Here is a 27,965-nt window from a genome sequence, read left to right as displayed (position 1 = left end):
AGCTGACATTGTAACAGAATGTAAAAAATTACATAGAGTTGGTAAATTAACATAAATTAACCATATAACATGACATTTGAAATATAAAATTCCTGGGCAAATACATAGGGTTGTTTTCTGGTGCTAAAAAGAATATAATGTTACACCTCTGAACCTCCAAGGGCAGAAGGTATTAGCATTTGAGTTTGAGATGCTTGTTATGCAAAAATAAATATGGAAAATATTCTGTATAATCTATGAGTAAAAGCCCTATAAATGTTCTATGTCCTTTTCCTAATGATTTATACAGAGTTGGTTTTATTTTTTTTGCCCCATGTTCTATGAAATTAATTCCAAAGGCATTTATATATAAAAAATAAAACCACAAAAAGAACCTAACCAGCCGACTCCTAATAGTGCATGCAGTATGCAATTAAATTTAAATACTCTTCTGAGTATTTGTGTTCATACATTACCTTTGGTTTTTTTAAAACATGCAAAGAAGGAACTGTTTTAAGAAGAAATTGTCAACCTTAAAATGTGGATTTTTAAGATTCAGTTAATTTAATGTTGCTTGACTTAACAACTCAAGCTCAATAAAGGACCCTGCATCGCAAAGTTAAAAGAGAAACAAGTTTATATACCAAACCAGATTTGCGGACAGAATACTCATTTCATACCTCCTCACCAGGGGTGAAATCTAAAATTTGTTATTACTGGTTATGTGGGCGTGGCTTGGTGGGGGTGGTGGTAATGTGACTGGGTAGGCGTGGCCAATTTCTTTTTTTTACTTTTTAAACCATTTTTTTCTACAACCTCTTTGGCTAAGAGGTTGTAAAAAAATGTTTTCAAAAGGCTCTGAGGATCCAAGCTGAGTTCCCTGAGGCTTTAAAAAGCCTCTGCCGATCAGGGAACTCAGCTGGGATTCTCAGAGCATTTAAAAGAAAAAAACCCTTGTTTTCTTTTAAATGCTCTGACGATCCAAGCTGATCAGGGAACTCAGCTTGGATCGTCAGAGCATTTAAAAGAAAAAAAGGGGGGTTTTCTTTTAAATGCCTTTGATGAGCCGCACGATCATCAGAGGCTTTTTTTTTTACTTTTAAAAGCATTTTTTCGGCAGAAGTTGTAGAAAAAATGCTTTTAAAAGTTAAAAAAAAAGCCTCTGATGATTGTGCGGCTCAGCTGGGCATGGGGGGGGGGTGTGTGGGGATTTTTGCTACCCGTTCTCCGAACCACCCGCCTCCATCGCTACCAGATTGTGTGATCCGGTCCGAACCGGGAGCATTTCACCCCTGCTCCTCACCTTCAAACACTAATCATTACCCCCCAAAAATGAATCTTTTTCTTTGTGGGATAATTTAAAACGACTGTCTCTAAAACTGGATGCATGCTTCCTGCAAGTATTCTGTGAGGTAGGGATACAGATTTCTTGCAAATTTTCCTTCACTGCGTTCCAAAATATTATGTGCAGCACATGAGCATGGAAAGATGTAGAATATTATACTAAACTGGTGCTCAGTTTAAATTACTTGAAATGTTACAAGATTTTTAAAAATTGGAAAATAAATCAGTTTTTCTTTCTTTAAAAATTAATTTCCTCATAAACTAAATGCATACGAAGAGCTCAACTAGAGAAAAGTTATTTCAACTGCAAAATACCTTACAGAAATTAAACTAGAGCTAAAGAAGAAAGATTTTTTTAAAAAAAGAAAAAAAAGTTAAATTTTATGTAGAATTTCTGCTGAGCATTATATAGCACAATATGAAGTCAAGTCTTACCTTCCTTACGAAAGAGTGCATTTAGATAATTCTCTGCTTGGCACTCAATTTTATCAGTGTTGGACTGGCCCTGAGACGCCTCCTCTGTAGGCGTTGACTGCAAAGAACCAAGAACCATTGAGGGATCCTAAAATGAATACAGAACTCTCAATTTTCTAAGTAAAAGCAAATCTTAATAGAGGTGAGCAAGAAAAAAGTTCCATTATACTGTATATTTATCAATGTTTTATATAGCATAATAGTTTAAATAACATTGGAAATTTGGACAAAATGTGTGTCAAGAGTTAAAAGATCATATACTCACGCTGACTATTTCTTTATGCAAATTACAAAAGGAACATTTTTCATCCATAGACCAGTCAGTTACTTCTTCTGGTTCACAGTCTGGAGAAGAGGAAGAGAGAGGATGACAAAAATTAAATATCATTCCAACACCTAAACTGTAACCACAACTTCAAATTTGCTTCCCTGCCAAAAATGAGCCAAGCAGGAGATGTTTTAGATCCTCTGACTAAGAAACTGGATGCTAGATCAGGATAAACATAGTTCTGCTCAAAATTTCAGATCATTCTTATTCAAATACAAGGCCAATTTATCTTCATAAGACAGTGAGCACCTACAAGTAGACTAGCTCATAAGATAAACTATAATAGACTAAAAGAACGTAAGAACTATCATTCCATGTGCTAACACAAATGCAAGGTCCTCTGCACACCGTCTTACTGTTACAGTAAATTGATTTATTTCACTTTTCTATGCTTAGTAAATAATAGATTTTCCTTGTCATTAAGATCTTATTTCCTTCTCCAACTTTAGTAGGAAGGTTTTAGGACTTTTCAATTATCCTAGATTATGTTTTCTATAAATTTGCTTCTTGGTGGATTCTGCATATATTGCTTGAAAAATAATTGCCTTGACAGAAGCTATCTAGCTATTTGATTCCTGAGAAGGGGTAATGATCTGCTTCACTAACTTTGCCTAATGCTCTGGTCCTCCATCACAAATCTCTCCATATACTACCATGTTTCCCCAAGAATAAGACCCTGTCTTATACTTTTTTGAACCCTGAAATAAGCGCTTGGCCTTATTGCCATGTGCTCAAAAGCCCAATTGGGCTTATTATCAGGGATGTCTTTTTGGGGGGAAACAGGGTAATAACATACATGTTTAGGGCTTTTTTAAAACAACAACAACACTGTCAGAAATGCAGCTTTAATTTCTGTGAAAAGAGTTCCTGGTGTCCTACATTAACTCTTTCTAGAAAATAAAGAACCTTTATTAAATTGAATTGAACTGAATTGCTGCCCATCATCAAATACATGATTCTGGATAACAAATCTTACAATTGTATCATACTATGGAGATAGCAACATCCTGAGAATGTTCTATACAAAGAGTCTCGCCACATCTAAAGGTATGTCACTGATTCCATCGGGTTTGGGTGTACAATTAAAGTGTACAAATTCACTTCTAAACTTATTTTTATGTACAGTGAATATATTACCATGGGATTACAAGTTTAAAAGTGTCTCCCATTCCAATAAAGTACTGTTGCATCTTGTAACAAGTGTCTCCCATTCCAATAAAGTACTGTTGCATCTTGTAACTTAAATGATCTTTTCATTGACAATATTGGCTTAGGTTGCCTTTATTACTTTTTTATATTGCCATCTCCAACGATTCTTGGTAGTTAACAATGCTAACATCAAAAACTCAACAATACATTTGACTAATACTATTAGAATTATCCACCTCCTCCTTTAATCCAAATGTGTTAGTTCATAAAGGTGCTCCCCTTCCATTCAATTCAATCCTTTAAAACAGGGGTTTCCAACCCCCAGTCTGTGGATCGGTACCAGGCTGTAGCATGCCAGAAACCATCCCGCGCAAACAAGCAAAGCCCCATCTGCGGGATGCAGGCAGCATATGAAACCACATCCCCTCCGGTCCATGAAAAAACCTCTCTCCATGGAACCGGTCCCAGGTGCCCAAAAGTTTGGGGGCCGCTGCTTTAAAACATCTAAACTGAAGAATCATTACTTCACGCTAAACCATGGTTAATGTTATAGGAATACCCAGAATCTCAGATAGGTCAACTGGCATGGCCAAAGAATTCTCAGCTTCTATAAGAGAACAACTGCAGGTTGAAGGAATATTTAAACATTAAACAGTAATTAATTTTAATTGTAATTGTTGAAACAAGAAGCTCCATTAATTATGACTTGAATTTTGGCTGATCATGTTCTGATGGCAGAATAAGCTGGGGATTTCTAACTCTTTCTCAGCTCAACCTATTTCACAAAGTTGCTATTATGAGAAAAACAGGTGGAGGAGTTTTATGTATCCCATCTGGAGCTCCTAAATGAAAGGTAGGATAGAACTGTAATAAAAAAAATTAATAAAAACTGAAGTAGAAATTTCAAAACTCCTATTTGTTGAAGTGAGGGAGCATATGGGCAAAAGGTTATACTGCAACACAAATATCTTTTAACTAATCCAATGGATTTAACTGGACTTATGATTGCAGTAATTCTAAGGTACATACTAAAGCCAAAGGAATTCATTACAGTCTATTCCAACAACTATTTTTTTTTTAAAAAAAAAACGTATACAGTGGTTAAGAAATCTATGGTACAGTGTCACACTAGCAAATCTCACATGTCCATTAGTATGACCTTAATTATGAAAACATAAATGTCATTGTATTGTAATTAGTTCTGATGGAATATGTATGATACACTTTGCTATTTTAAGTATTTATGATACTAAGCATTATGCCAAATTTTCAATTGATCATAATCCAGCTAAAATAAAAATCTCAAAACTGTAAATTAACAAGACATATTTATATCTTTCCAACATAAATCAGCTGAAATGTGTACCTGTCTCATTTGGGATTCACACACATGCACATGCACACACACATACACGTTAAATAAATATGTGTGTACAATTAAGCAAATTACATCTTTAGAGTTTCATTTTAAATTATGCCACTGCAGGTTAATGACAGATAAGTAGTAAACAAAATGGTAATTAAGAACAATTTTAAGCATTAATCAGACATAAAATTTTATAACAATGATGAACAGGTTTTGGTGGATATTTAAAAGTCAACACATTTAGTGCTAAATGTATTTTTATGCATAAAGCACTTTATAATCTTGAAGATTTTGTTGAAAAAGATCCTATAACAAATATAGCCTGCACACATATGAATACTGTCCTTTTTTCCCCCAAGAACCTTTTCTATTCTTTTCTTTTATATTCTTACAATGGAAGCAAACAAAAGGTTAAGATTTCCCAGGTACAGTGGGATTCAAGCTCTGATCTCTTAACAATTGACTCAAAAATAATCTGTATGTTATATCAGCTATTCTTTGAACTCATCCAAACTGAAAATTTATTTATTTATTTATTTATTTATTTATAAAATTTGTATGCAGCCCTATCTCAAGGACTCAGGGCGGCTCACAACAACAATCGACCAAGCAACTGTTAAAAGCAACAAATATACACAAAAATATGAAAAGTTTAAAAAAATTTAAAATATACTACCCCATCAGTCCAGGCTGTGGGACATAAATAGCCAGGTTTTCAATTCACGGCGGAAGGTGCGAAGGTCAGGGGCCAACTGGAGCCCCAAGGGAAGTTGATTCCAAAGGGTGGGGGCGCTCACAGAGAAAGCTCTACCCCTGGGGGGTCGCCAGCCGACATTGTCTAGCCGACAGCACCCTGAGTAGGCCCTCTCTGTGACAGCGCACCAGGCGATGGGAAGTTGACGCTGGTTGCAGATGGTCCAACAAATAGCCTGGGTCTAAGCCATGAAGGGCTTTATAGGTTAACACCAGCACCTTGAATCTCACCCGGAGGGCAACCGGCAACCAATGCAAGCCACGCAGGAGAGGTGTAATATGGGAGTATCTGGTCCCTCCCGCAACAACCTGCGCGGCCACATTCTGTACCAGCTGAAGCCTCCGGGTGGTCTTCACGGGCAGCCCTAGGTAGAGAGCATTGCAGTAGTCGATCCAGGAGGTGACTAGCGCATGAGTGACTGTGTGTAGGGCATCTCGGTCCAAGTATGGTCGCAACTGGTGGACCAGGCGAACCTGGGCAAACACCCCCCCGGTCACGGCCATGATATGACCCTCCAAACTCAGCCGTGAATCCAAGAGGACGCCCAGGTTGCACGCCCTGTCTACGGGGGGGCAACACCTCGCCCCCAATAGACAGCGTTGGAACTTCTCGCTCGGCCCGAGATGCCGGTATCCACAGCCACTCAGTCTGTGGCTGTGGAAGTAAGTACAAGTAGTCCTCCAGTTATGACAGTTCACTTAGCAATGATTCAAATTTACAACACCGCCCCCAAAAGTACTTATGACAGTCCCGAAGTTATGAATGATGCAGCACTATTGTAGCTGTTCACCCTTAGAACCAATCGCACAGATACTGCAACAATCCCCCTGCCTATTCCCCCCCCACAATCCCATCACTGATCGCTCACTTATATTTTGAAGATCTGAAGAGTCAGGGCCATGTGGCAGAAAAGTGGCTGTGTTCATACATACCCTTCTGTCCCCTTTGCAAAAGGCTTTTGGTGCAAAGAACCACAGGGGCACGATCTTCTGCTCCTTCAGGCCTCTGTCTTCCGCACCAAAAGCTTTTTGCAAAGGGGACAAAAACCTTTCGAGATGTAATCTCGTGCTCCTTCAGGCCTCCGATCCATTTGCAAAAGCTTTTGGCAAGGAAAACAGAGGCCTGAAGGTGCGCAAGATTGTACTCCTTCAGACTCACCGAGGCTGCCTGGTGTTCCAAAAGCGGATTGGGTGTCCTGCACAGGCAGCCTCAGTGAGTCAGCCAAGCTGAGCAGGGTTGGCTGGTCCCACTCTGTCACCGCTCCAATTTTGGAGCATTGGGAGTGGACAATTAAACCACAACAGAGTGTCTGAAGACGAGAAAGCTCACTTGATCATCCAGATCTCTGAAAGGTAAGTGAGTCTCCACAGGCCCAGTGCCTGTGGAGACCCAGTAGGGCAGGAGGGAGGGAGTGTAGTATGAGATATCTCAGTGGGTCAAAGGAGGCCTTGGGTAGTCAGAAGCACTAGCCCCTACCGTGGTTATCCCCTGCCTGAGATAACTCATGTGCACTTAATGACCTATGCATTTGATTAATGAATGCATTGGGTAAAGCAGGGAAGAGTCACATTCATTTAATGTGATTCAATTAATGAATCCTCAGGTTACGAATGTAATTGACAGGCTCTATTACTTTCTAGGATTACCTGTATTCTGTGAGGGAGATGGGCAGTTTTAAAATTTGATGAACAAATAAGTAAATAAATAAAAAATTAACAGGATTGATTAGACATAGGGAAGATTACACAGGCCAAAATGAAACCCGAATTAAAAATGCTGCTTATTAATATGTTTGCAAAAGATCCTATTTAAAAGAAACAATAAAGTTTGTGATTCAAATTACTCTCCCAAACTTCTAGAAAGTTTGACATCATTTTCTGACGTCATCTATACAGCCCAGATTGCATAACTTCCATGAGTTTATGGCAAACATGAGATTTAAAAAATTGCATTTCTGGCTTTCTCTCTTAAGCAGAATTTTACATCCTAGTCCCATGATGGCGAACCTTTGGCACGCGTGCTACAGGTGGCATGCAGAGCTGTATCTGTGGGCACATGAGCTGTTGCCCTAGCTCAGCTCCAGCGTGCATGCACACACTGGCCAGTTAATTTTTGGCTCCCCTCCCATCCCAGGAGTCTCTACGTGGCCCGTTTTGGATGCTAGGTAAGTACAGGGCTCATGCAGGCTCTGGGAGGGCATTTTCGACCTCCAGAGGGCCACCGAGGGGGTGGGGGAGGCCGTTTTTGCCCTCCCTAGGTTCCAGGGAAGCTTCTGGAGCCTGGGGAGGGCAAAAAATGGGTCTTCCGGGCCCACCGGAAGTCAGGAAATGGGCTGTTTTCAGCCTCCGGAGGGCCTCCCGGGGGGGGGCAGGGAAGGTTATTTTTGCCCTCCCCAGGCTCCGAGAAAGCCTCTGGAGCCTGTGGAGATTGAAAAACAGGCCTACCAGGAATCTGAAAACGGGCCATTTCCGGCCTCCAGAGGCTTCAGGGAGGCCTGCCAGGCCCAAAATGGGGCGCGGGGTAGTCATGTGCACATGGGCGGGTGAGTGGGTCACACACGCATTCATGGGGGGGCACACGACTCCCTCACTCCCCCCGCTTTTGGCACGCAATGGCAAAAAGGTTAGCCATCACTGTCCTAGTCTCTACCATTTCGTACTCCAAACTGGAGATCACATATATAAAATGTTCCATATGAAGTATTCCTTTCTGTTTGACATTTTTCCTACTTTAATTTTTAGTGTGTTTCTGTTATCAATTCTGCTCAGTGACCATGATAAAAATTCTTTTTTAAAGGATGTGTTTGTCCTTCCTTTAAGATCCTTCTTTTCTGAATTTATATGAAAATTAAATTACAAACTCATGCAAGTGTCTTTAATTTTAATTGACTATGTCAAACACTGAGTCTCTTTTCAATAGAGAGGCCTCCATTTAGTTATTTACTCATCAAATTTCTAAGCCTCCTGATATCTCTTGACAATTCTGGACAGATTCACAACTAAAAATAGATAGAAAACAGTATCACAGAAGAACAGAACAGGAGTCAACCATAGGGAATAAATTAAAAAGAACATCTGCTCCATCCTCCAATTGAGATAGGCCAACTATTCACTAACCCAAGGCCTGGGGGACGAGCCAAATTTAAAGGCCAAGAGCCTTGGTGGTGCAGCAGACTAAAGTGCTGTTAACTAGCACCAGCTACCTGCAATTACTGCAAGTTCAAATCTCACCAGGCTCAAGGTTGACTCAGCCTTCCATCCTTTCGAGGTAGGTAAAATGAGGACCCGGATTGTAGGGGCAATAAGATGACTTTGTATAAAAAAGAACACCGCTTAGGGGGGGCCAAAAGCCCTACTAAGCAGATATATACAAAAGTATGAAGGCTATTGCTTAACACATTGTAAGCCGCCCTGAGTCTCTGGAGAAGGGCGGCATATAAATTGAACCAATAATAATAATAATAATAATAATAATAATAATAATAATAATAATAATAGTACAATTATCCAGGGAGACCCTGTTCCAGAAGGCAGGTGCAGCAACAGGGAAGGATTGCTTCCTGGGTCCTGGTTGTTTAGTTAATAGAACCCAAAACTAGCCAACTCTGTTGGATTGTATGGACTCTATGGGAGGCAGATGAGCATTTTGATAATTAGGTCTTCTGCCATATATGGTTTTAAATGTAATAATGCAGCATAGGTATTACATGGGCAGATGTTTACACCATCTGTAGCGTCTGATTATCTCTTTAAGAATAACCCCATATACAATCTACTGTAACAGTATATCTGCAAGGTGGTGAAGAGTGACTGGAAGGAGGGACTCTCTGTTTAAGAATCGGCACAACTCCCAAATAGGCTGATCCTCTGCCACCTGCTCCTTGAGCTGGAAATGACAGTCACCCCAGATTACACTAGTTCTGATTGGGGCAATGCAATCCCATTCAGGACTAGAAGATTCATCGAACCAAACCAAGTGATTGAAGGAGAAGGTTGTCACAAGTACCTTGAGTGCTTTTAAGCAAGCTCACCAGACTCCTTTCTCACAGGACCTATTTAGGGAAAATATAGCCAGCGGCCAGTTGAAGACCATACCAAGAATCTACATTCTTTGACTGCTCCTATTCCAAGGCAGGCAATGGCAGATTTTCCTATCTGACTCTGTATTCCAAAGTTTTGATGGCTTGCCATGTTCAATAAATGTCACTGCCATTGGCAAATAACTTTTTCAAATCTTGCATAAATCATACTATTAAGACTCAGTCAGATCATTAATCTATTACCACTAAAGTACAGTAACTAAAAAAAACCAACCAAATAAAATATTTCTGTCTGATATAAAAATTTATTCTTCTGCAAATCCTGAGATTGTTCCAAGGCTGCTAAAATTTCTATTTTGAGAATACCAATGCTGTTTGATTAATTAAGAACTGATGCATAGAGAATTAAAATCTGAGAGATCAGTCAAAATAGAAAGATCGCTTAATTTTTAATAACTAATACCCAAATGGATCAGAAAATTGATAATATAGAACTGGACAATTTCCTTCAACTCTAAGTTTGACTGCCATGTGTTAGAATGGAACATAGCTAGATTCTGGGATTTGTAATAGTGGAAGTTGAAAGGCTTTTATAAAACATGAATGGAACTGCTCTTCCACTCCTATTTGCCTACTATAAGTAACAAGGAAAAGCAAAACTAAAGTATACAACTGATTAGTCTCATAACTCCAAATATTCTGCCCACATTTTCAGGTAATGCAAATCAGGGAACATTCAGCTTATGATATATTTCTCACAGATAATCCAAAATTATTATGCCATCTCCAATTAACACCATTATGTATGTTTAACTGGTCACAGAAAACTATGAAGGATCTTTTATCTCTGTCTGAGGCTCATGATACAGACCCTTGTGATACCAACTATGCTGAAAAGCTACATGGCAAATAGTATACATACACAAAGGGAGAAAATTTGAAACATATCCTAGTTTCCTTCATTCAGAATCATCACAGGTTTTCCTCTAGCATCATTATTATTTCCAGAACATCCAAGTCCCCTGAATTCAGGCTCCAATAAGACTCAGAGATTATCTTGTCAATACCCCAGCCATTTCCTCATTACAGACATCATTGAGAATTTAGTAACATCAGCATTTTCTAAATAAGGAATTGGCAATGTTGATCCTTCAGGTGTTAAACTCCAGGTTCTAACAGCCCCAGCCAATGTGGTAAACTATGAAAGATAATGGGAATTACAATCCAACATGTCCACAAGGACATACATTGCTTATCACTGATATCAGTCTTCAGTTAACTCAAAGGTGGGGAACTATGGCCCCTTTATGACTTGTGGACTTCAACTCCCAGAATTCCTGAGCCAGCATCAAGTTCAACTTCAACTTCAGAGTTGAAGTCCAAAAGTTGTCAAGGTTCTAAGTAATAGCCCCATAGAAAGAAGAATTCCGAGGCAGATTCCTCAAAGAACAGTTTTATTGGCGATATCATATTGGCGCAAACTGGTGAAAATGACTCTGAAAGTTCCCGCGGTTTTCACCTGATTAAAAAGGTGAAAGTTCCCCCTTTCCCCAAATAATCAGTCACATTGTCCAATCAAGGTGCTGGCTGGTTGCCTGGTTACATCACCACCCCTCTTCTCCAGTCACCTGTTGGAATGTCCTTGGTTCCCACAAGAAACTATTTTGTTTTGGCTACCAAAACCCCATCTAACTATGTTCCCCCTCCCTATCCCTGCTTCGCATTGTGGCAACCCTGAAGCCTCCAAAATGGCCCCAATCGTGTTTGCTTCAGAGTTGACACGTCATAAAAGAGCCATAGTTCCCTACCCCTGAGTTAACTAATCTAACTCTGGTAAATAATCCTGGTAAAACTAAAAAGATTTTAGATTTTATTTGTCTATGTTAAAGAACTATCATAGTTACCCATCTATAGATTGGGTATCTCTCATAAAGATATCATGGAAGTCATAAAATCATGAGGCATGTTTATCAATTGACTTTTAATATTCTCTAAAATCATACATCTGCAGTAGTCCAAGAGCACCTATATCTATTTTGGCAAGAAGATCCTTGGATTGTGGAAGAAAACAAATACCACCAGAATCACTATCTTGACACTTATCATTCTGGTGATTGCTGATGGGACACTTGAGATGAAAGAACCTCAATCCTCCTTATTAACTGCAACATAAAACAAAAATAAAACAAAATCACACTCTAGCACTAGCACTGAAAGGTTAAATATGTGCCTCTCTTTATGTTATTGTGCTCTGAACTGCCTCTTAGCACCATCTTTACCATACACCAGAGGTGGGTTTCAACAGGTTCTGACCAGTTCTGAAGAACCGGTAGTGGAAATTTTTAGTAGTTCGGAGAACCGGTAAATACCACCTCTGACTGGCCCTGCCCCCATCTATTCTCTGCCTCCCGAGTCCCAGCTGATCAGGAGGAAATGGGGATTTTGCAGTAATCTTCCCCAGATTGGGGAGGGAATGGAGAGTTTACAGTATCCTTCCCCTGTCACGCCCACCAAGCCATGCCCACAGAACTGGTAGTAAAAGTTTTTGAAACTCACCACTGCCATACACCACTAATGATCAAGATGATACTGATGGGCTGTATGCTAAAATAAAGCCAGATCATGATACACACTTGAAAGTAAATCAGGAAGCCTGTAATTGCAGAGTTTGTCTGGCAAGAACAAAGAATGCTTATCTACAGGAAATATGCATGTGTAAATCTTGTAATAATTCTCGGTAGTTAGAAAGCTGACAACTTGCAGATCTCAGCTAACAGTTAGGAATAGTGATGGCCTGCAGCCAATTAAATGTGTATTAGATAACTCCTGGGGCATTCATTAGCCAAGGTTTAGGAATAGGGACAGCTAAAGATCAATAGAACAAATTGTAGAATTATTACTAAAATGCTTATTATTATCTCGCCTTGTCCTGCCTTTTCTTTTAGTGAAAATGTATAAATCTTACTTAATCCTTTGTTCTTGGTATTTTGGCCAGGAGCCCTTTTCCTTGGAGTACTCCAATAAAAAGCAAACAGAAAACCTGCACCTCGTGTTTGGCGTCCATCATTGGCTTCGGCACCAGGCTCAGACCCGAATTGGGGACAACAATCCTGTCTGGGAGATTGTATCCCCCAGGGAAACACTTAAAATATAAATATCTACTGAGAATTCTAAAGTTTCAGCCACCCCCAAAAGGTCTTGTCTGATTCTACTGACACTGGGTAGATAAATCAATTCTCATTAAAGAATTGTCCTGTTATGTTCCAAAGAAATGCCATTCTTTTACAAGAACAAAAGAATCAAATTACCGTATTTTTCAGAGTATAAGATGCACCTTAGTTTTTGGGGAGGAAAATAAGAAAAAAGCTGATTGGCGGGTGGATCAGCCTCTCGGAATATCCCCAATCAACTGTTCCCAGAGATGAATTTTAGCAACAGGTTCTTTTGTTGTGAGGTCTGTGCCTTGCTTTTTTTTTCAGCCTCTGAAACTCTGTTTCAGAAAAAACTTTTTTTTCTGCCTCTGAAAGCCTCCGAAACAGAGCTTCAAAAAAAAAGAAAAGCCTCTGGAACTTTGTTTTTTTCTGAAGGTCTGTTTGGAGGCTTTTTTTCTGAAGCTTCATTTCTGAGGCTTTTTTCAGCCACTGAAACCTCTGTTTGAGAGGCTGGGCGCGGCTACATTCGGAGTGTAAGACACACCCGTTTTTCACCCTCTTTTTTTGGGGGGGGGGAAAGGTGCATACTCCAAAAAATAAGGTACATTGCAGGACATATTAAACAAGAGAAAATTAATATGAAATCATTGTACTTTTCAGGTTTAATCAGTTTCTACACAATTCAATGCTATTACTATATTTCATTTTCTAAGATTCCTAATGAAAGGAATAAGAGTTTTAGTACTCCAAATGAGGAAAACTCTAGATTGACTTAATTAATTCAAGGACTTCATAGATTAAAAATCTAACTGCATGTTTGCCATTTTAAGCAATAACTTTGAAAGAAAGTGAACATGAACCAATGTTAAATCATAAAATTTACATTAAAATGATCCAGTAAGATTTCTCAATGTTAAAAATGTTTTAAACATTTAACCCACAGCCAAGATGTTTGTTTTTTAAATAGTTATTTACCTTCAAATAAACTGAGGTCTCTTCGTAGCCTTGGTCCATAAAGCCCTTCTAAAATACTTTCAAAGCCTAACAAAAAACAAAAATTAAACATTTTACTGTACAGTATATCAAATAGTTTCACAAATGTAGCAGCTGAAAATCATTGCATATAAGCACATTGTTACAGAAAAGGAAATGTTTCTGGATACAGGTAGTTCTTGGTTTACAATCACATTTTCAGTTGCTAAGTGAGACATTTGTTAAGTGAGTTTTGCCCCATTTTACTACCTTTCTTGAATCACTGCAGTTGTTAAGTTAGTAACATGGTTGCTAAGTGAATCTGACTTCCCCATTGTCTTTGCTTGCCAGAAGGTAGCAAAAGATGATCAAATGGCCCTACAGCATTGCAACCATCATACACGTGTCAGTTGCCAAGCATCTGAATTTTGATCAGGTGGCCATGGGGATGCCACGATGATCATAAGTATGAAAACCAGTCATAAGTCACTTTTTTCAGAGATATTGAAAGTTTGAACAGTCACTATATGAGCTGTTGTAAGTTGAGGATTACCTTTACAGAGATTTCAAAGAAAAACTCAATGATCTAAAACAGGGGTGTCAAACTCAATTTCAGACAGAGCCGCATCAGCATTATGGTTGCCCTAAAAGGGCCAGGTGCATGTAAGACTATGACTACTCACGCAGCCAAGTGAGCATTGCTGGATAGGCCAGGTCACAGCCAGGTCACTCCAACACTCCAGATGGGTGTAGCATGATGGGCATGGCCAGCTCGACGCTGCTCACTGGGCGCAGCTGACTCGGGATGCCTGGGTTGGGGTGGAACAAGTTGTACTGGCTAACTCGACGTGAGTTAGTGAGTTAATGCGTGCACACACACATATTGCATTCTAAGTTTCGGGACTTTTATTCATAGAGGAAGGAGGGGCCCTTCTCCCCAAGTCCAGGCATGATTGGTAGTTTGCAAGCTCAGATGTGGATGAAAGTCTTCAAGCTTGGAATTGTGTGTTTGTGTGTATGCATGTGAACACCATGCCAAAGGAGATGTTCTTCTCCCAATCCCAGACACTGTTGGACATTGTTTCCCTGTCCGGTGCCCAATCCCAGCAAAGCAGGAGGCCGAGGATGCTGCTGCATGTAGAAGTATGGAAGAGAAAGTTTTCAGGAAGCAGTTTCCTCTGAATCCAAGTTTTACCATGACAGATCTCTGGAGAGCAAGAGGAGGTGGCAGGTGTTCTGACCTAGGCTCCCTTAAAAAGCAGGAAGCAGGAATTGGTCCCGGCAAAACATCTTTTATATACACGACTGTGAATTACTTTCATTCACAGTCAGCAAGGTTTGTCCAAACAGTTTTTCAAAGGAATATTTATCAACACACCTTATCTCATTTGGCAAGCTGCCACATAACTTGCTTCCAAATGCAGAGTAAGGCAAAACTTGGCAGTCTCTTAGCATCACGAACAGAACTTTCCACTCTTGAAACTACCGAACGAACAAACTGTTTCCTGCAAAAGCCCCCTCCCCGTTTGCTCTTTTGTTTCCTATGGGAGGGGCCAATCATCTCCAAGGTGTGGCTTTACTCCCAAGTCGACCCTGCTTTCTGAGTTGTTCTTGTCTTCTGGCAGCTCTGCACATGCACACACTGGGAACGGGCTCCAGCTGTTCCTCTGCCTCGCTGCTGTCTATCTCCCTCTCTGCGTCTGATGCAGAGCACTCATCCGAGCTTTCCCCAGCCCCCAAGGACTGGCCCATGTTCCTCCCCAATTGCCTCACTGTCTACTCTGCTGCCAGTACTGCTGACCCCTGGCGGGCCACAACAGCAGGAGAGCAGTGCTCCACAGGCCAGCATGGAGGCTGGCCCTTCTTGAAAGGAAATCCCCATTTCCAATCGTGTGTGGTAAAGATGCTGTCTTTTGGGGGCAGTCTTACCTCACGCAGCTCTCCCGCCACCCACTCCTCCTCTCCAGAGATCTGTCAAGGCAGAAATTGGACTTGAAGAAAACTGTTTCCTGCAAATTTTCTCCTCTGCACTTCCACACACAGGGTCATCCTCTGCCTCCTGTGGGGGGCCAGGCAAGGGTGGGAGGGGGGATCCAGAGGTCTCCATTGGAGGAAGACAAGACTAGGGTGAGTGCCAAAGTCTCATCCACCAGAGGAGCCTGGTCATCCCTCTCAAGACATGCAGAGGACCACCGGAGGGCAGTGCAGGCTACCCAGAGCCCTGGGCAGTGGAGGGCAAGTGTCCAGCTTGGCCCTCAAGCTCCCAGAGCACCAGGACCTGCAGCCCAGCCCTGCTTCCTCAAGGGGGTGCTTGGCCGTGGTTACCTCCTCCTCGAGGCTGCTGTTGTTGTGCTTGCTCTCCTTGGCCAGGATGCTCATGGTGGGTGCGGGAGGGCAAACAGCATGGGTCAGAGGGAGGCCCACTGCCTCTCTATGCAAGGAGACTCAGCTTTGTAAGCAAAGCATCCTCAGTGATAGGATGGGAGACCACCAGAAGAGGCCAAGATGGGATGGTGATAGGGCAGCAGGGCTGCTGGTGGCCAAGTGCTAAGAGACGACTTCCCTCAAACCCTACCTCCCTGTCATTCCAATCTCCCTCCCTCTTTCTTATTCCCATATCCTTCCTTCCTTCCTCCCTCCCTCTGCGCGTAGGAAGGGATGAAGGGAGGGAGTGAGGGCAGCAGGTGGCCAGGGAGTCCCCTAGGACAGGAGACCACCAAGAAAGCCCGGAAGGAGGGGACGTAGGGAGGATGAGAAGGTGGCAGCAATGCTGTTGGCCATGGCTTTCCCATACAGGGGTGGGGCGGGAGCCGTCCTGGTGAAAGGGAAGCCCTCATGGGCTGCAGGGCCAGTGGATGAGGTCGGGTCAGCTAATAGGCCATGGAAGTGGCAGAGGCGCTGGTGGCAGGTGCAGCACTGCAGTCAGTGCTCTACGTGCTGCTCTACAATTTTGTGGCAGCCACTCAGTGCTAGAACATGGTCAGCCTGCGGGATAAGACAGTGCTCATCACAGGTCAGCTGCACACCAGCCCCCACATGCTCGCTGCCTCCTGTGTGCACACACAGGGAGAACGCCTGGCTGGGATGGGGCCAAACAGTGGGGACCAGCCCCTTGCTGTCACCAGGACAGCCCCACAGGCCAGATCTAATCACATTGCAGTCTGGATATGGCCCGTGGGCCTTGAGTTTGATATGTCTGAACTAAAGGCGCTGATATACATCTTCTCCCCAACACACATATAGTCCTTGAGTTACGAATGTAATGGAGCCTGCCCATTCCATTCATAACCTGAGGATTCGTGGGAGTGAATCTCGTACCTTGAACAGGATCACTCCCTCCTTTTGCCCACGCATTTGCTAATCAAATACGAGGCTTGTTAAGTGCACAAGAAGTATTTCACTGTGGGGAAGGCCATGGGGGCCTACTGATGGAACAGGCCACCTGCCTAAGACCACCCAAGGCCTCCCTGACACACTGAAATACCTCATGCTCCACACAATTGTTTCCCTCCAACCTGCTGCGCTGGATTCGCCCCGCCGGAAGCTCCATTTCGGTCTGCAAAGGGCTGAGTGAGGCCACAAAGGGCCGAACAGCGTGTCAGAGGGGTGGATTCACCCCTCAGAAGCTCCATTTTGGCCTGCAACCTCCAGTCAAGGTCTGCGGAGGCCCGAACGAAATTGCAGAGGGCTCTGGAAAGGAGACTGCTTGCTAGATCTAAGGTAAGTGACCTGGTGCAGCAGGTTGGGGGAAAAGCAATTGTGGGGAGCATGAGACCCAAACGGAGCTTCTGAACGGATCCACCCCTCAGAAGCTCCATTTTGGCCGGCAAACTTCAGGACAAATGTTGCAGAGCCTCTGTAGTTGTTCGTAAGGGCGAACAACTGCCATAGTGCTGCAAGATTTGTACTTTCTGAACTTGTTCACAAACGCTAGGCGGCGCTTATCACATAACATCAAATGTTCACTAACAGAACGCTCGTAACCCAGAGACTAGGTTCACACACTTTCTACTGTACCTCGTGCCTTTATATAAATGGGATTTATGTGAAAAGTGATCCCATTCATACCACTTTCTATTTAAAAAATGGCAAACTCAGAATGGACTGAACTGATTCAACAAATAGTCTAAGATATAAAGTTTATCAGAAATACACTTTGTATATTCAGGGCTGTGTGAAAATTGAACTAGTTTTCAAAATAGTGAATATCTAAAGCCTCGGTTGCCAATGAGAATATAAGGAGATATTTTCTAGAAGAACTATGAACAGGGTAATTTGTAAAGAATGAAGGTGCCGGTAAAATTCAAAAAGATGAGATGAATCGGAAGAAAATCCAGTCTAAAGGAGCCACTAATCTAGGGGGGTCAAACTTGCAGCCCGTAGGCTGGATGCATCATGTGCTGGCCATGCCCACTCCTGGTTTAGCGAAGGGGGGGAAAGTCATGCTATGTCACGTGACGACATGAGTTGGACACCTCTGCATAATCTATCAAGTTGCAATGTGCTGTGATTTATCATTTTAATAGGGAATATGATTTGTTAAAAACTCTCTAAATATAATGTAACATAATACAATATAATATATAAAAATATGATAAAATGAAAGTATCTCTGTTCTGATTACATTGAATTACACGACTCATTAATAACAGCCTCTTAAAATTTGTTATAAAAATTTGCAAACTTGTGTAATGTACAGATGCTAAGGGAATAGTAATACAATCACTGACATATAAACCAGAAATGCAGCTGTCCAGCATCTTTTTTATGCTCTTCTACTTGCAAAGCACTCTAAAGCACTTAATGTCAAAGAATTTGCCTTTTTTACAGGATCATCTTTGAGGGCGTCACTTAAGAAAAAATTGAACACCTTGTGGCTTGCAAAAAGATAAAGTGTTATGTTAGATTAATATTAGAAAAACCTTGATTCAAGTCTAATCTTAGTTATGGAAGCTCACTGGGAAACTCTGGACCTGTGACTATTTTTCTCAGCCCAACTACTTTACACAGTAGCGTGAGGAAAAATCAAATGACTGAGTACTTTGAATAATACTTGGAAAGGCTGGATGTAAACTTAATAGATACATGTTGCATCAAATCAATCACTGTGGTTTATCCAGCAAACTTCTAATAACAAATCATGACATAAAAATATTATATTTGATAACAGAAGTCCTGAATAATTCCTACAGATTCCAATGAAGCCCTAAAAAACCTGCTGCATCATAGAATTTTGCATTGGAGTGTAGATTTAAAATACAGTTAAAACCTCTGAAAGTTGACCATCTAAGACAGTGGTCACCAATTGGTGGTCCATGGACCACTGGTGGTCCATGAGAAAATTTTGGTGGTCCACAGAAAAATTATTTTCATTTTTTATATTGCACTAAATCACGGGTCCTGTCCCTGGAACAGATACGTGCAATGAATGTTTCTGTTGCTGCAGTCTCCCCATTCAGGGTCTTTTTGTGTAGGCCGGAGGGTAGCAGAAATTCCGATTCAGGGTCTGCTTCAGCCTCCTGGTGTGGGGCTTTAGGCGAAGGCTGGAGGGAAGTGTCGCTGGTGGCAAAGAGCTGGAAGGCCTCGTTCCAGTGGGACTGGTTCATGGCCTGGAACTGGCTGACCATCTCAGCCCGCTGAGCCTCCAGGTGCCGGTACCTGGCCTTGCACTCCCGTAGGTCTTCCCTCTGCTTGGAAAGCCTATGCTTGTAGTCCTCAATGAGGTGCTTCTGCTGAGCCTCCTTCTCGGTCAGATCCAATTTGAACTGAGCTGTTTTGCCAATTCTTTCTCATGGTGGCTGCTTAGCTCCAAAAAATTGCTTCCTGTTGGTCCCTAAGGAGCCGGGTGGGGAGGCGGGCAGTGGGTGGGAGTAGAGGCTGGTAAGGTGCCCTTTGATGTAACATTGAGTTGGCCATGCCCACCCAGTCACATGACCACCTAGCCACGCCCACCGTCATTAGGCAGATCATATTAATGGTCTGCAGAATTTAAAATTATGAATTTAGTGGTCCCTGAGGTCCAAAAAGTTGGGGACCCCTAACCTAAGGGACTCGACAAAAGTAGTCAACATACGGAACTGTATTAATATTTACACATGGCTCATTTTATTGTACAGCTTTTATTAAAGAATGTCATACAGAAACACGGATGGTGAAAAGAGAAAAATCATACAATACTGTATCATACAAAATCAATACATTTACATATGTATTGTTTTCTCCTAATTTAATCATTCTTTTTGGAAAAAAAGAGTCAATTTTAGTCTGTTTCTTATTCTTGTTATGAAGGTAAGTGGAGAAAGCACTCTCAACGCTGGCTACACCACTCAGCATATCTGGGCATTTTTCCACAGCAAATGACATTTAACTGCATTATCAAATGACTGGCATCCTCTTCTTTCGGAATATCTGAAATTTCTGTGTGTCCTCCTCACTTAATTCTTCTGCTTCATCAGTTGTTTCCAGCACTTTTCCACTGGGTTGTACCATGATTAGTACTGATTGGAAAATTGCTCCCGAGTCAGGGTTAGGGTTAGGATTTTGCTTTTGCAAATGGATCATAGGTTTGCATTTTAGCAATGACCCACTGCAGAAGCTGGGCTTGGTAATGAATTTTGAATGTTTTGATTATGCCTTGGTCAAGAGGTTGAATTTTTTGATGTAATGTTTGGAGGCAAAAATTTCAGTTTCACATTTGTAAGATGATTCATTTGGGGACGGCTAGGAAATTGTCCACTACAAGGCAAATGGACCATTTCTTCTTAATTTCTTAGTGAATATCTCTTATTCACTCCCCAAATAGGACACTGGGCATCCATGCAGAATTCTTAGATTTCCAGGTAACTGGAAAGTCTTTGGGCTGCAGGTTCTTGAATGAGCGTGGCTTTGCCGATTTGCCAAGATTTTAGTTTCTCTCTGGTTAAGCTAGCACACAGAACTGTGAAACGTTCTTCAGAAAATTTTCTACTCATATTTGTCACCATTCATAACGAGGCTACTGTCAGGTATCGACTTGAAAAAGAGTCCACAGTCATCAGCATTAAAGAAGCTGTCATCTTTACTGCCAAATCAAAGTAAAAAATATTGTATTCTTTGATATTCTTCTTGAAAGAAATTCATGCTACCAATTCTGCATTTCACTTTTCTTGCCCTTGTAGACTGAACTCAACTGGTCAAGTTATTGAGAGTAAATTAATACCATGTATCAAAGTCCAGCTGGTCAAGATACAACCTTCAGAGGTGGTCAATATAGAGAAGTTGGCTTTCTATTATGTACATATAGTGTATGTCAAGTTTATGAAAATAAGATCAACTTAGGGAGGTGGTCAACTATGGAGATTTTACTTGTATAAGAATAGCTTACAAATAAGTAAGGCAGTAGTTCTCAATCGTTTCTTCACCCTTTAAATACCTTTTATGGCCAAGGGCCATGGTCACGGACCTGCAAGCCTTAACTCAAGATTTGAATCACAACATTTCTTCAAGCCTTCAGGGACACCCTATGATGACATCATAGACCCTCAGGGTTCCGTGGACCACAGGTTGAGAACCACTGAGATAAGGTATTCAAAGTTTTTATAAAACATTTACAAAACAGAACAGAGTTGGAAGGGACCTTGGAGGTCTTCTAGCACAACCTCCTGCTCAATGGTATAGGAAACCCTAGACCATTTCAGATAAGTGACTGTACAGTCTGTTTTTAAAAGCCTCCAATGATGGAGCACCCACAACTTCTGAAGGCAAGCCATTCCACTAGTTTATTGTTCCGTGTCAGAAAATTTCTCCTTATTTCTAGGTTGAATATCTCCTTCATCAGTTTCCATTCATTGTTCCTTATCTGGCCTTCATTCTAGGTTACCTCTCTACTTGGTTAGTTTCCAAAGATTGCTTTTTGTCCTACTTCTGGTGCTTTGGAAAATAGGTTGACCCCCTTTTCTTTGTGGCAACTCCTCAAATATTGGAATACTGCTGTCATATGTCTCCTAGTCCATCTTTTCATTACCCTGTTTCCCTCAAAATAAGACATTCCCTGATAATAAGCCCAATTGGGCTTTTGAATGCATGGCAATAACACCAAGCTCTTATTTCAGGGTTCAAAAAAATATAAGACAGGTCTTATTTTTGGGGGAACACGATAAGTTTTAGCATCCAGCACCCTAATCATCTTTGTTGCTCTTCTCTGCACTCTTTTCAGAGTCTCAACATCTTTTTTATCTTGCGGTGACCAGATCTGGATACAGTATTCCAATTGTGATCTTACCAAGGCCTTATAAAATAATATTAATACTTCATGTGATCTTGATTGTATTCCTCTGTAAATGCACCCTAGAATTGCATTGGCTTTTTTGGTGGTTGCAGTACATTGCTCACTCATATTTAAGTGATTGTCCATTAGGACTCCCAAGATCCCTCTTGCAGTTATTGCTATTGAGCCAAGTTTCATCTAATCTGTACCTGTACAGATTTTTAGACAAGTTTTTCTCACCTACCCCTAACTCTAGTTCTTAGCCCTGACTCCAAGAAGACCTAACTGTAAGCCTAGCCCTAATTAAATTTTCATTGGTAAAGGGATTTTCCCATGTATTTTCTTGCATACATATAAAATCTTACATTTCTCTACATTGAATTTCATTTTGTTAGATAGGGCCCAGTGTTTTTGTCGATAGGATCTTGAGCCTATCTTCTGGGCTATTTCTGCCAACTTGGTGGTATCTGCAAATTTGATGAGACCCCTTTCTATCCCCTCATCTAAATCATTTATGAAAATATTGAAGAGCACTGGGCCTAAAACAGAAACTTAGGTACCCCTCTACTTAGTTCCCTCCATGTAGACACAGTTCCATTGGGGACTACATGTTGAGTGCGGTTTGTCAGCTAGTTACAAATCCATCTTGTGGTGATGCTGTCTATTCCACATTTGTCTAGCTCACCAAGAAGTAGGTTATGGTCTACTTTGTCAAATGCTTTACTGAAATCCAAGTATACTATGTCCAAAATATTTTGCTAATTTAGTCACTTTGTCAAAGAATGAAATGATTTGTTTGGCATGATCTTTTTTTGATAAATCCGTGTTGGTTTCTGGTTATAACTTTGCCTGTTTCTAGCTGTTCGCAGATCTGTTGCTTGATTATCTTTTACAGGATCTTCCCAGGTATTGATGTCAAGCTGATTGGTCTATAGTTTACTGGATCTGTTTTTAAGATGTGGACCTCATCAGCTTTTTTCCAGTCCTCTGATAATTCCCCGGTGCTCCAGTATCTTTGAAAGATATGATTCAATGGTTCCAAGACCACCTCTGCCAGTTCCTTCAGAACTCTGGGATGTAATCCATCTGGTCCTGGTGATTTGAACTCATCTAGAGTAAACAGATATTTTCTTACCATTTTCTTGCCTATTTTAATTTGAATTCCTAGTCTATCTTTTATGATTCTGTCTTGGTAGTTTGGGTTATTTTTTCTTTGTATGAAGACAGATGTAAAGAAAGAATTTAGCAGCTTTGCTTTCCCCCTGCTGCCCATCACTTCCTTGCCATCTTCTCCCATTAGTGGACTGATTGTTTCTTTGACTTTTTTCTTGTTTTTTATATGTTGAAAGAAACTATTACTATTATTATTAACATTTGTTGCAAGTCTTACTTTTTTCTTGTTTTTATATGTTGAAATTATTATAATTATTTACTTTATTCATTAAACATGAAACTCAGTCAACTGAACATTCAAAAATGCATCACAAATACCATTGACTGGTGCTAATGGTTGATATGGGTTGCTGCCAGCATCCTAGGTATCAACCAAGTACCTTCTTAAGATGTACGATGTTCCAAGTAGTGCAGTTTTTTTGCAGTTCCGCTGGTGTTATTGCAGGAAGCTGCAATTTGTTGATGTATCTTACAAAATTCTTGGACATGGTACCAAGTGCCCCGATGACAATGGGTATCAGTGTTATTATTAACATTTGTTGCAAGTCTTACTTCATTCTGAGTTTTAGCTTTCCTGACCATCTTTGCAGATTTGGACTATATGCTGATATTCTACCTTAGCTATGTGTCCTTCTTTCCATTTTTTATACTTATCCTTTTTATCTTTTGTTTTATCAGAGAGTTTTTTCTGCATCCATGCTAGTTTCTTCTTGGATTTCTTATTTTTCTTTTTTAGTGGTATTGTGCTGGTATTTTTCAGTGGTATTGTGCTGGACCGGGCTTTTATAATAATATTTTTTAGAGTTTCCCAAGCTTCTTGAGTTGTTTTCCCCTTTAAGATATTCATCCAAGGAATCCTCCCCAAATTCTAAGTTTGTTGAAATCAGCTCTTTTAAAGCCTAAAACACTGGTTTGATTAAGTTCTTGTTTATGTCTGCATTATGTTGCATTCCAAGATGACATGATCACTTTCCTCCAAAATTCCTGCAACTTCAACCCCCTCTATCATTTCTTCTCTATTAATAAGAATTAGGTCCAGTATAGCTTTTCATCTAGTTCCCATCTCTACCTTTTGGATGACGTTGTCAGCTAGGTTCATCAGGAACCTGTTCGTTCTCTCATTTGATGCAGAATTTGTATCCCAGTTGATGTTAGGGTAATTAAAGTTCCCCATTACTACTGTGGTGTGATTCTGATGTACATTTGTTAAATGATAAATAAAAAGATAATCTACTTCTTCTGTTTCGTTGAGTGGCCTGTGGTAAATACCTATGGCATGGCAATGGCCTTCTTTTTTCCTTTTATATTAACCTGTATGCATTCTAGGCGGCTTTCATTCTTGGTTTTATGCATTTCTGTACAGATGTAGTGATCTCTTACATATTTTTTTTAAAATTTGATTTATATGCCGCCCTTCTCCGGAGACTCAGGGCGGCTTACAATGCGTTAAGCAATAGCCTTCATACTTCTGTATATTTATACAAAGTCAGTTTATTGCCCCCACAAACTGGGTCCTCATATAATGCAACTCTGCCTCTTCTTTTGTTAGATCTGTTTCTTTTATGCAGTTTATAGCCTTCCAGTTGTGAGTTTCATCCCACCAAATTTCTGTAATGGCAACTATATCATACCTGCCCTTGTATACTAGTATTTCAAGCTCTCTCTGTTTGTTCCCCAAACTTTGAGTATTGTTGTATAGACATCTGAATCCTTTATGGCTGACCCTGTAAATGCTTCCTAGACCTCCTAATTTGTATCTGAGTTTTTCTTCCTTCCCATCACTCTCTACCTCCTTACTTGATTGGTTGTTTTGGGATTTATGCTTGGGATTATGTCTAAAGATTTAAATAAATTGTTATTCCTCAAATTGTAATCTGAAGAACATAAAGGCTATGCTTACTTATTTCTATTTTAAATAGTTTATTTCCAGTAAGCTTTTTTGAATATTGCTTAATTTCAGACAGATACCACCTGATATCTTAGATTCATCTTTTAACTCTATTTCATGTAAATACATATTCCAAGGATATACAATCCATTTGTTAGAGTTCCATCTGGTGGGAACTGCAGTCTGACTACAAACCCCCTTTTCATCTTTGTAATTATACTGGTTCTATTTCTTCTCCATGAATTTGTAATTGGAGAAGAAGTTAGGAGTTTGTATTTAAAAATTAGTTAAAATTTAATCAGAGCTTTCCAACCAATCAAAATAATTATATTTATTGCAGTTTTCTATTTTGTACAGGAAGCAGCATCATGCTTTAAGATTAGCCTTCTTATGTTCCCCAAAATATTCTGGACTCACAACTCTGATTAGTTTTGCCCTCTATGGCCAAAAGCCAGCAAATGTAGACATTGCAAATGAAAATGCCTGAAGTAACCAATCTGGCACTAAGTGACAATGATGAGAAATGTACTTTGCATCATCCAATAGTTGTCTGGACTCTGGCAATTCAGATATGATAATTCTAAAATTCATACGAAACCTCTCTCTCTCTCTCTCTCTCCCCCCTCCCCTCCCCTCCCTCTCAGAGATTAGGTATAACTAAAGTCCTCTTTTAAATGAGTTGAGTAAACATTAGGAAAATATTATACAGGGCGAGACAATGGTTTAATTGTGTGCAAATTAATGCTTTCTTAGATAATTAAAAATTAATTAGCATAGGTTTTTTAAGTTTACAAAGTGAGCCCAACATGATATCTGGGCAGCTGACTGAAGTAAAAAAAGTCATTTAGTGGAGGTTTATTTCAACTTTGATTTCATGAAGAAAGAGAAGCAGCTGTTTTATCACAGGTTTTAGATTATTATGTTAATACAGTATTGGATAGGATAGTGCTATTTTACTTTGCTCTATGATCTAATTCCGTTAACTGTTGATTCTGGTTTCCAGACTCAACATTGAAAGGAATCATTTAGGCCATCAACTTCAGTTCTTTGCTAAGCACAATAAACCAAAATAAAGCATCCCTCCCCTTCATGGATTACTGCCTTGTCGTGGCGAAGGGGCTTGCATAGCTCAAGGAAGCTATGAGCTATGCCGTGCAGGGACACCCAAGACGGACAGGTCACAGCAGAGAGCTCTAACAAAATGTGTTCCACTGGAAAAGGAAATGGCAACCCACTCCAGTATCTTTGCCATGAAAACCCCATGGACAGTACCAAAAGGAAAAAAGATATGACGCTAGAAGATGAGCCCCTCAGGTTGGAAGATGTCCAATATTCTACTGGAGAAGAGCAGAGGGCTAGTACTAGTAGTCTAGTACCACAGAGAGCCTTCTCTGTGGGGGCACCTATGATCTGGAACGAGCTCCCCCCCAGAGATACGGAGGATCCCGGATCTGCGCACCTTCCGTCGCACGCTCAAGACTTTCTTATTTCATCAAGCTGGCCTGGCCTAAATCTTCTCCTTTTAAATGTAAATTTTAATTTGTTTTAAATTATTGGGTATTTTAAATTTGTCTCAGCCAAATTATTTAATTCGTTTTTATTCTATTTTAAATTTTTGTATTTATGTGTTTTATTCTGTGGCTGTTCACCACCCTGATTCCTTCGGGAGTAGGGCAGTATAGAAATCTAATAAAATAATAATAATAATAAATAATAATAATAGTGCCAGAAAGAATGAAGCGACTGGGCCAAAGCCGAAAGGACGCTCAGCTGTGGATGCATCTGGTGATGAAAGGAAAGTCCGATGCTGTAAAGATTTTTTCTCCATAGGAACCTGGAATGTAAGATGCATGAATCAAGGCAAGCTAGACGTGGTCAAACAAAAGATGAAAAGACTGAACATCGACATCTTAGGAATCAACAAACTAAAATGACAGGAATGAGTGAATTTAATTCAGATGACCATCAGGTATACTACTGTGGGCAAGAAGAAGAAATGGAGTAGCCTTCACAGTCAATAAGAGTAGGAGAAGTAATACTGAGATACAATCCCCAAAATGATAGAATGACCTCAGTTTGAATCCAAGGCAAACCATTCAATATCACAGTAATCCAAGTCTATGCTCCAACCACTGGTGCTGAAGAGGATGAAATTGACCAGTTCTATGAAGCCCTATAGCACCTTATAGAATTAACACCAAAAAAAGATGTCCTTATCATCATGGGGGATTGGAATGCTAAAGTAGGAAGCCAAAAGATAACTGGAATAACAGGCAAGTTTGGCCTTGGAGTACAAAATGAAGCAGGGCACAGTCCTAACAGAGGCAAAAGAGATTAAGAAGTGGTGTCAAAATTACACAGAACTATACAAGAAAGAGCTTAACATAACCACGATGGGGTAGTCACTGACCTCAAGCCAGACATCCTAGAATGTGAAGTCAAATGGGCCTTGGGAAATCTGAGTAACAACAAAGCTAGTGGAGGAGACAGCATTCCAACTGAGCTATTCAAAATCTTAAAAGACGATGCAGTAAAAGTGCTACACTCAATATGCCAGCAAATTTGGAAAACTCAACAGTGGCCACAGGATTGGAAAAGGTCAGTTTACATTCCAATTCCAAAGAAAGGCAATGCCAAAGAATGTTCAAACTATCGCACTATTGCATTCATTTCACATGCTAGTAATGTTATGCTTAAAATCCTACAAGCTAGGCTCCAGCTGTAAGTGGATTGAGAACTACCAGAAGTACAGGCAGGATTTTGGAGAGGCAAAGAAACTAGAGATCAAATTGCCAACATACGCTGGATCATGGAGAAAGCTAGGGAGTTCCAGAAAAACATCTACTTCTGCTTCATTGACTATGCTAAAGCCGTTAATTGTGTGGATCACAACAAATTGTGGCAAGTTCTTAAAGAGATGGGAGTACCAGACCATCTTATTTGTCTCTTGAGAAACCTATATGAGGGTCAAGAAGCAACAGTGAGAAATGAACACGGAACCACTGATTGGTTCAAAATTGGGAAAGGAGTCTGGCAAGGCTGTATACCGTAGCCCTGCCTATTTAACTTATATGCAGAGCACATCATGAGAAAGGTGGGGCT

The 27,965-nt window shown here is 40.6% G+C and overlaps 1 protein-coding gene across 12 annotated transcripts in view; it reads right to left on the bottom strand.

Annotated features, from left to right (window-relative positions):
• Positions 1–27,965, bottom strand: part of LCORL (ligand dependent nuclear receptor corepressor like) — a 151,221-nt gene that overhangs the window by 44,781 nt on the left and 78,475 nt on the right. For 7 of the 12 annotated variants that reach the window (XM_034442728.3, XM_087875205.1, XM_034442731.3 and 4 more), the window contains exons 2-4: positions 13,561–13,626; positions 2,063–2,142; positions 1,759–1,885 (exon numbers count right to left, since the gene is read on the bottom strand). In XM_034442728.3, the coding sequence (XP_034298619.1) occupies positions 1,759–1,885; positions 2,063–2,142; positions 13,561–13,626 (273 nt within the window). Of the gene's footprint in view, positions 1–1,758; positions 1,886–2,062; positions 2,143–13,560; positions 13,627–20,968; positions 21,070–27,965 lie in introns of those variants that run through there. The other 5 variants (XM_034442729.3, XM_087875208.1, XM_087875210.1 and 2 more) reach the window with 2 other exon arrangements.

This window comes from Pantherophis guttatus, chromosome 8 (assembly GCF_059756535.1).
Source record: "Pantherophis guttatus breed Tessera chromosome 8, ASM5975653v1, whole genome shotgun sequence".
Classification (NCBI taxonomy): Eukaryota; Metazoa; Chordata; class Lepidosauria; order Squamata; family Colubridae; genus Pantherophis; species Pantherophis guttatus.
Note: the sequence above shows the minus strand (reverse complement) of the source record. Positions and strands in the feature narration are given on the sequence as shown.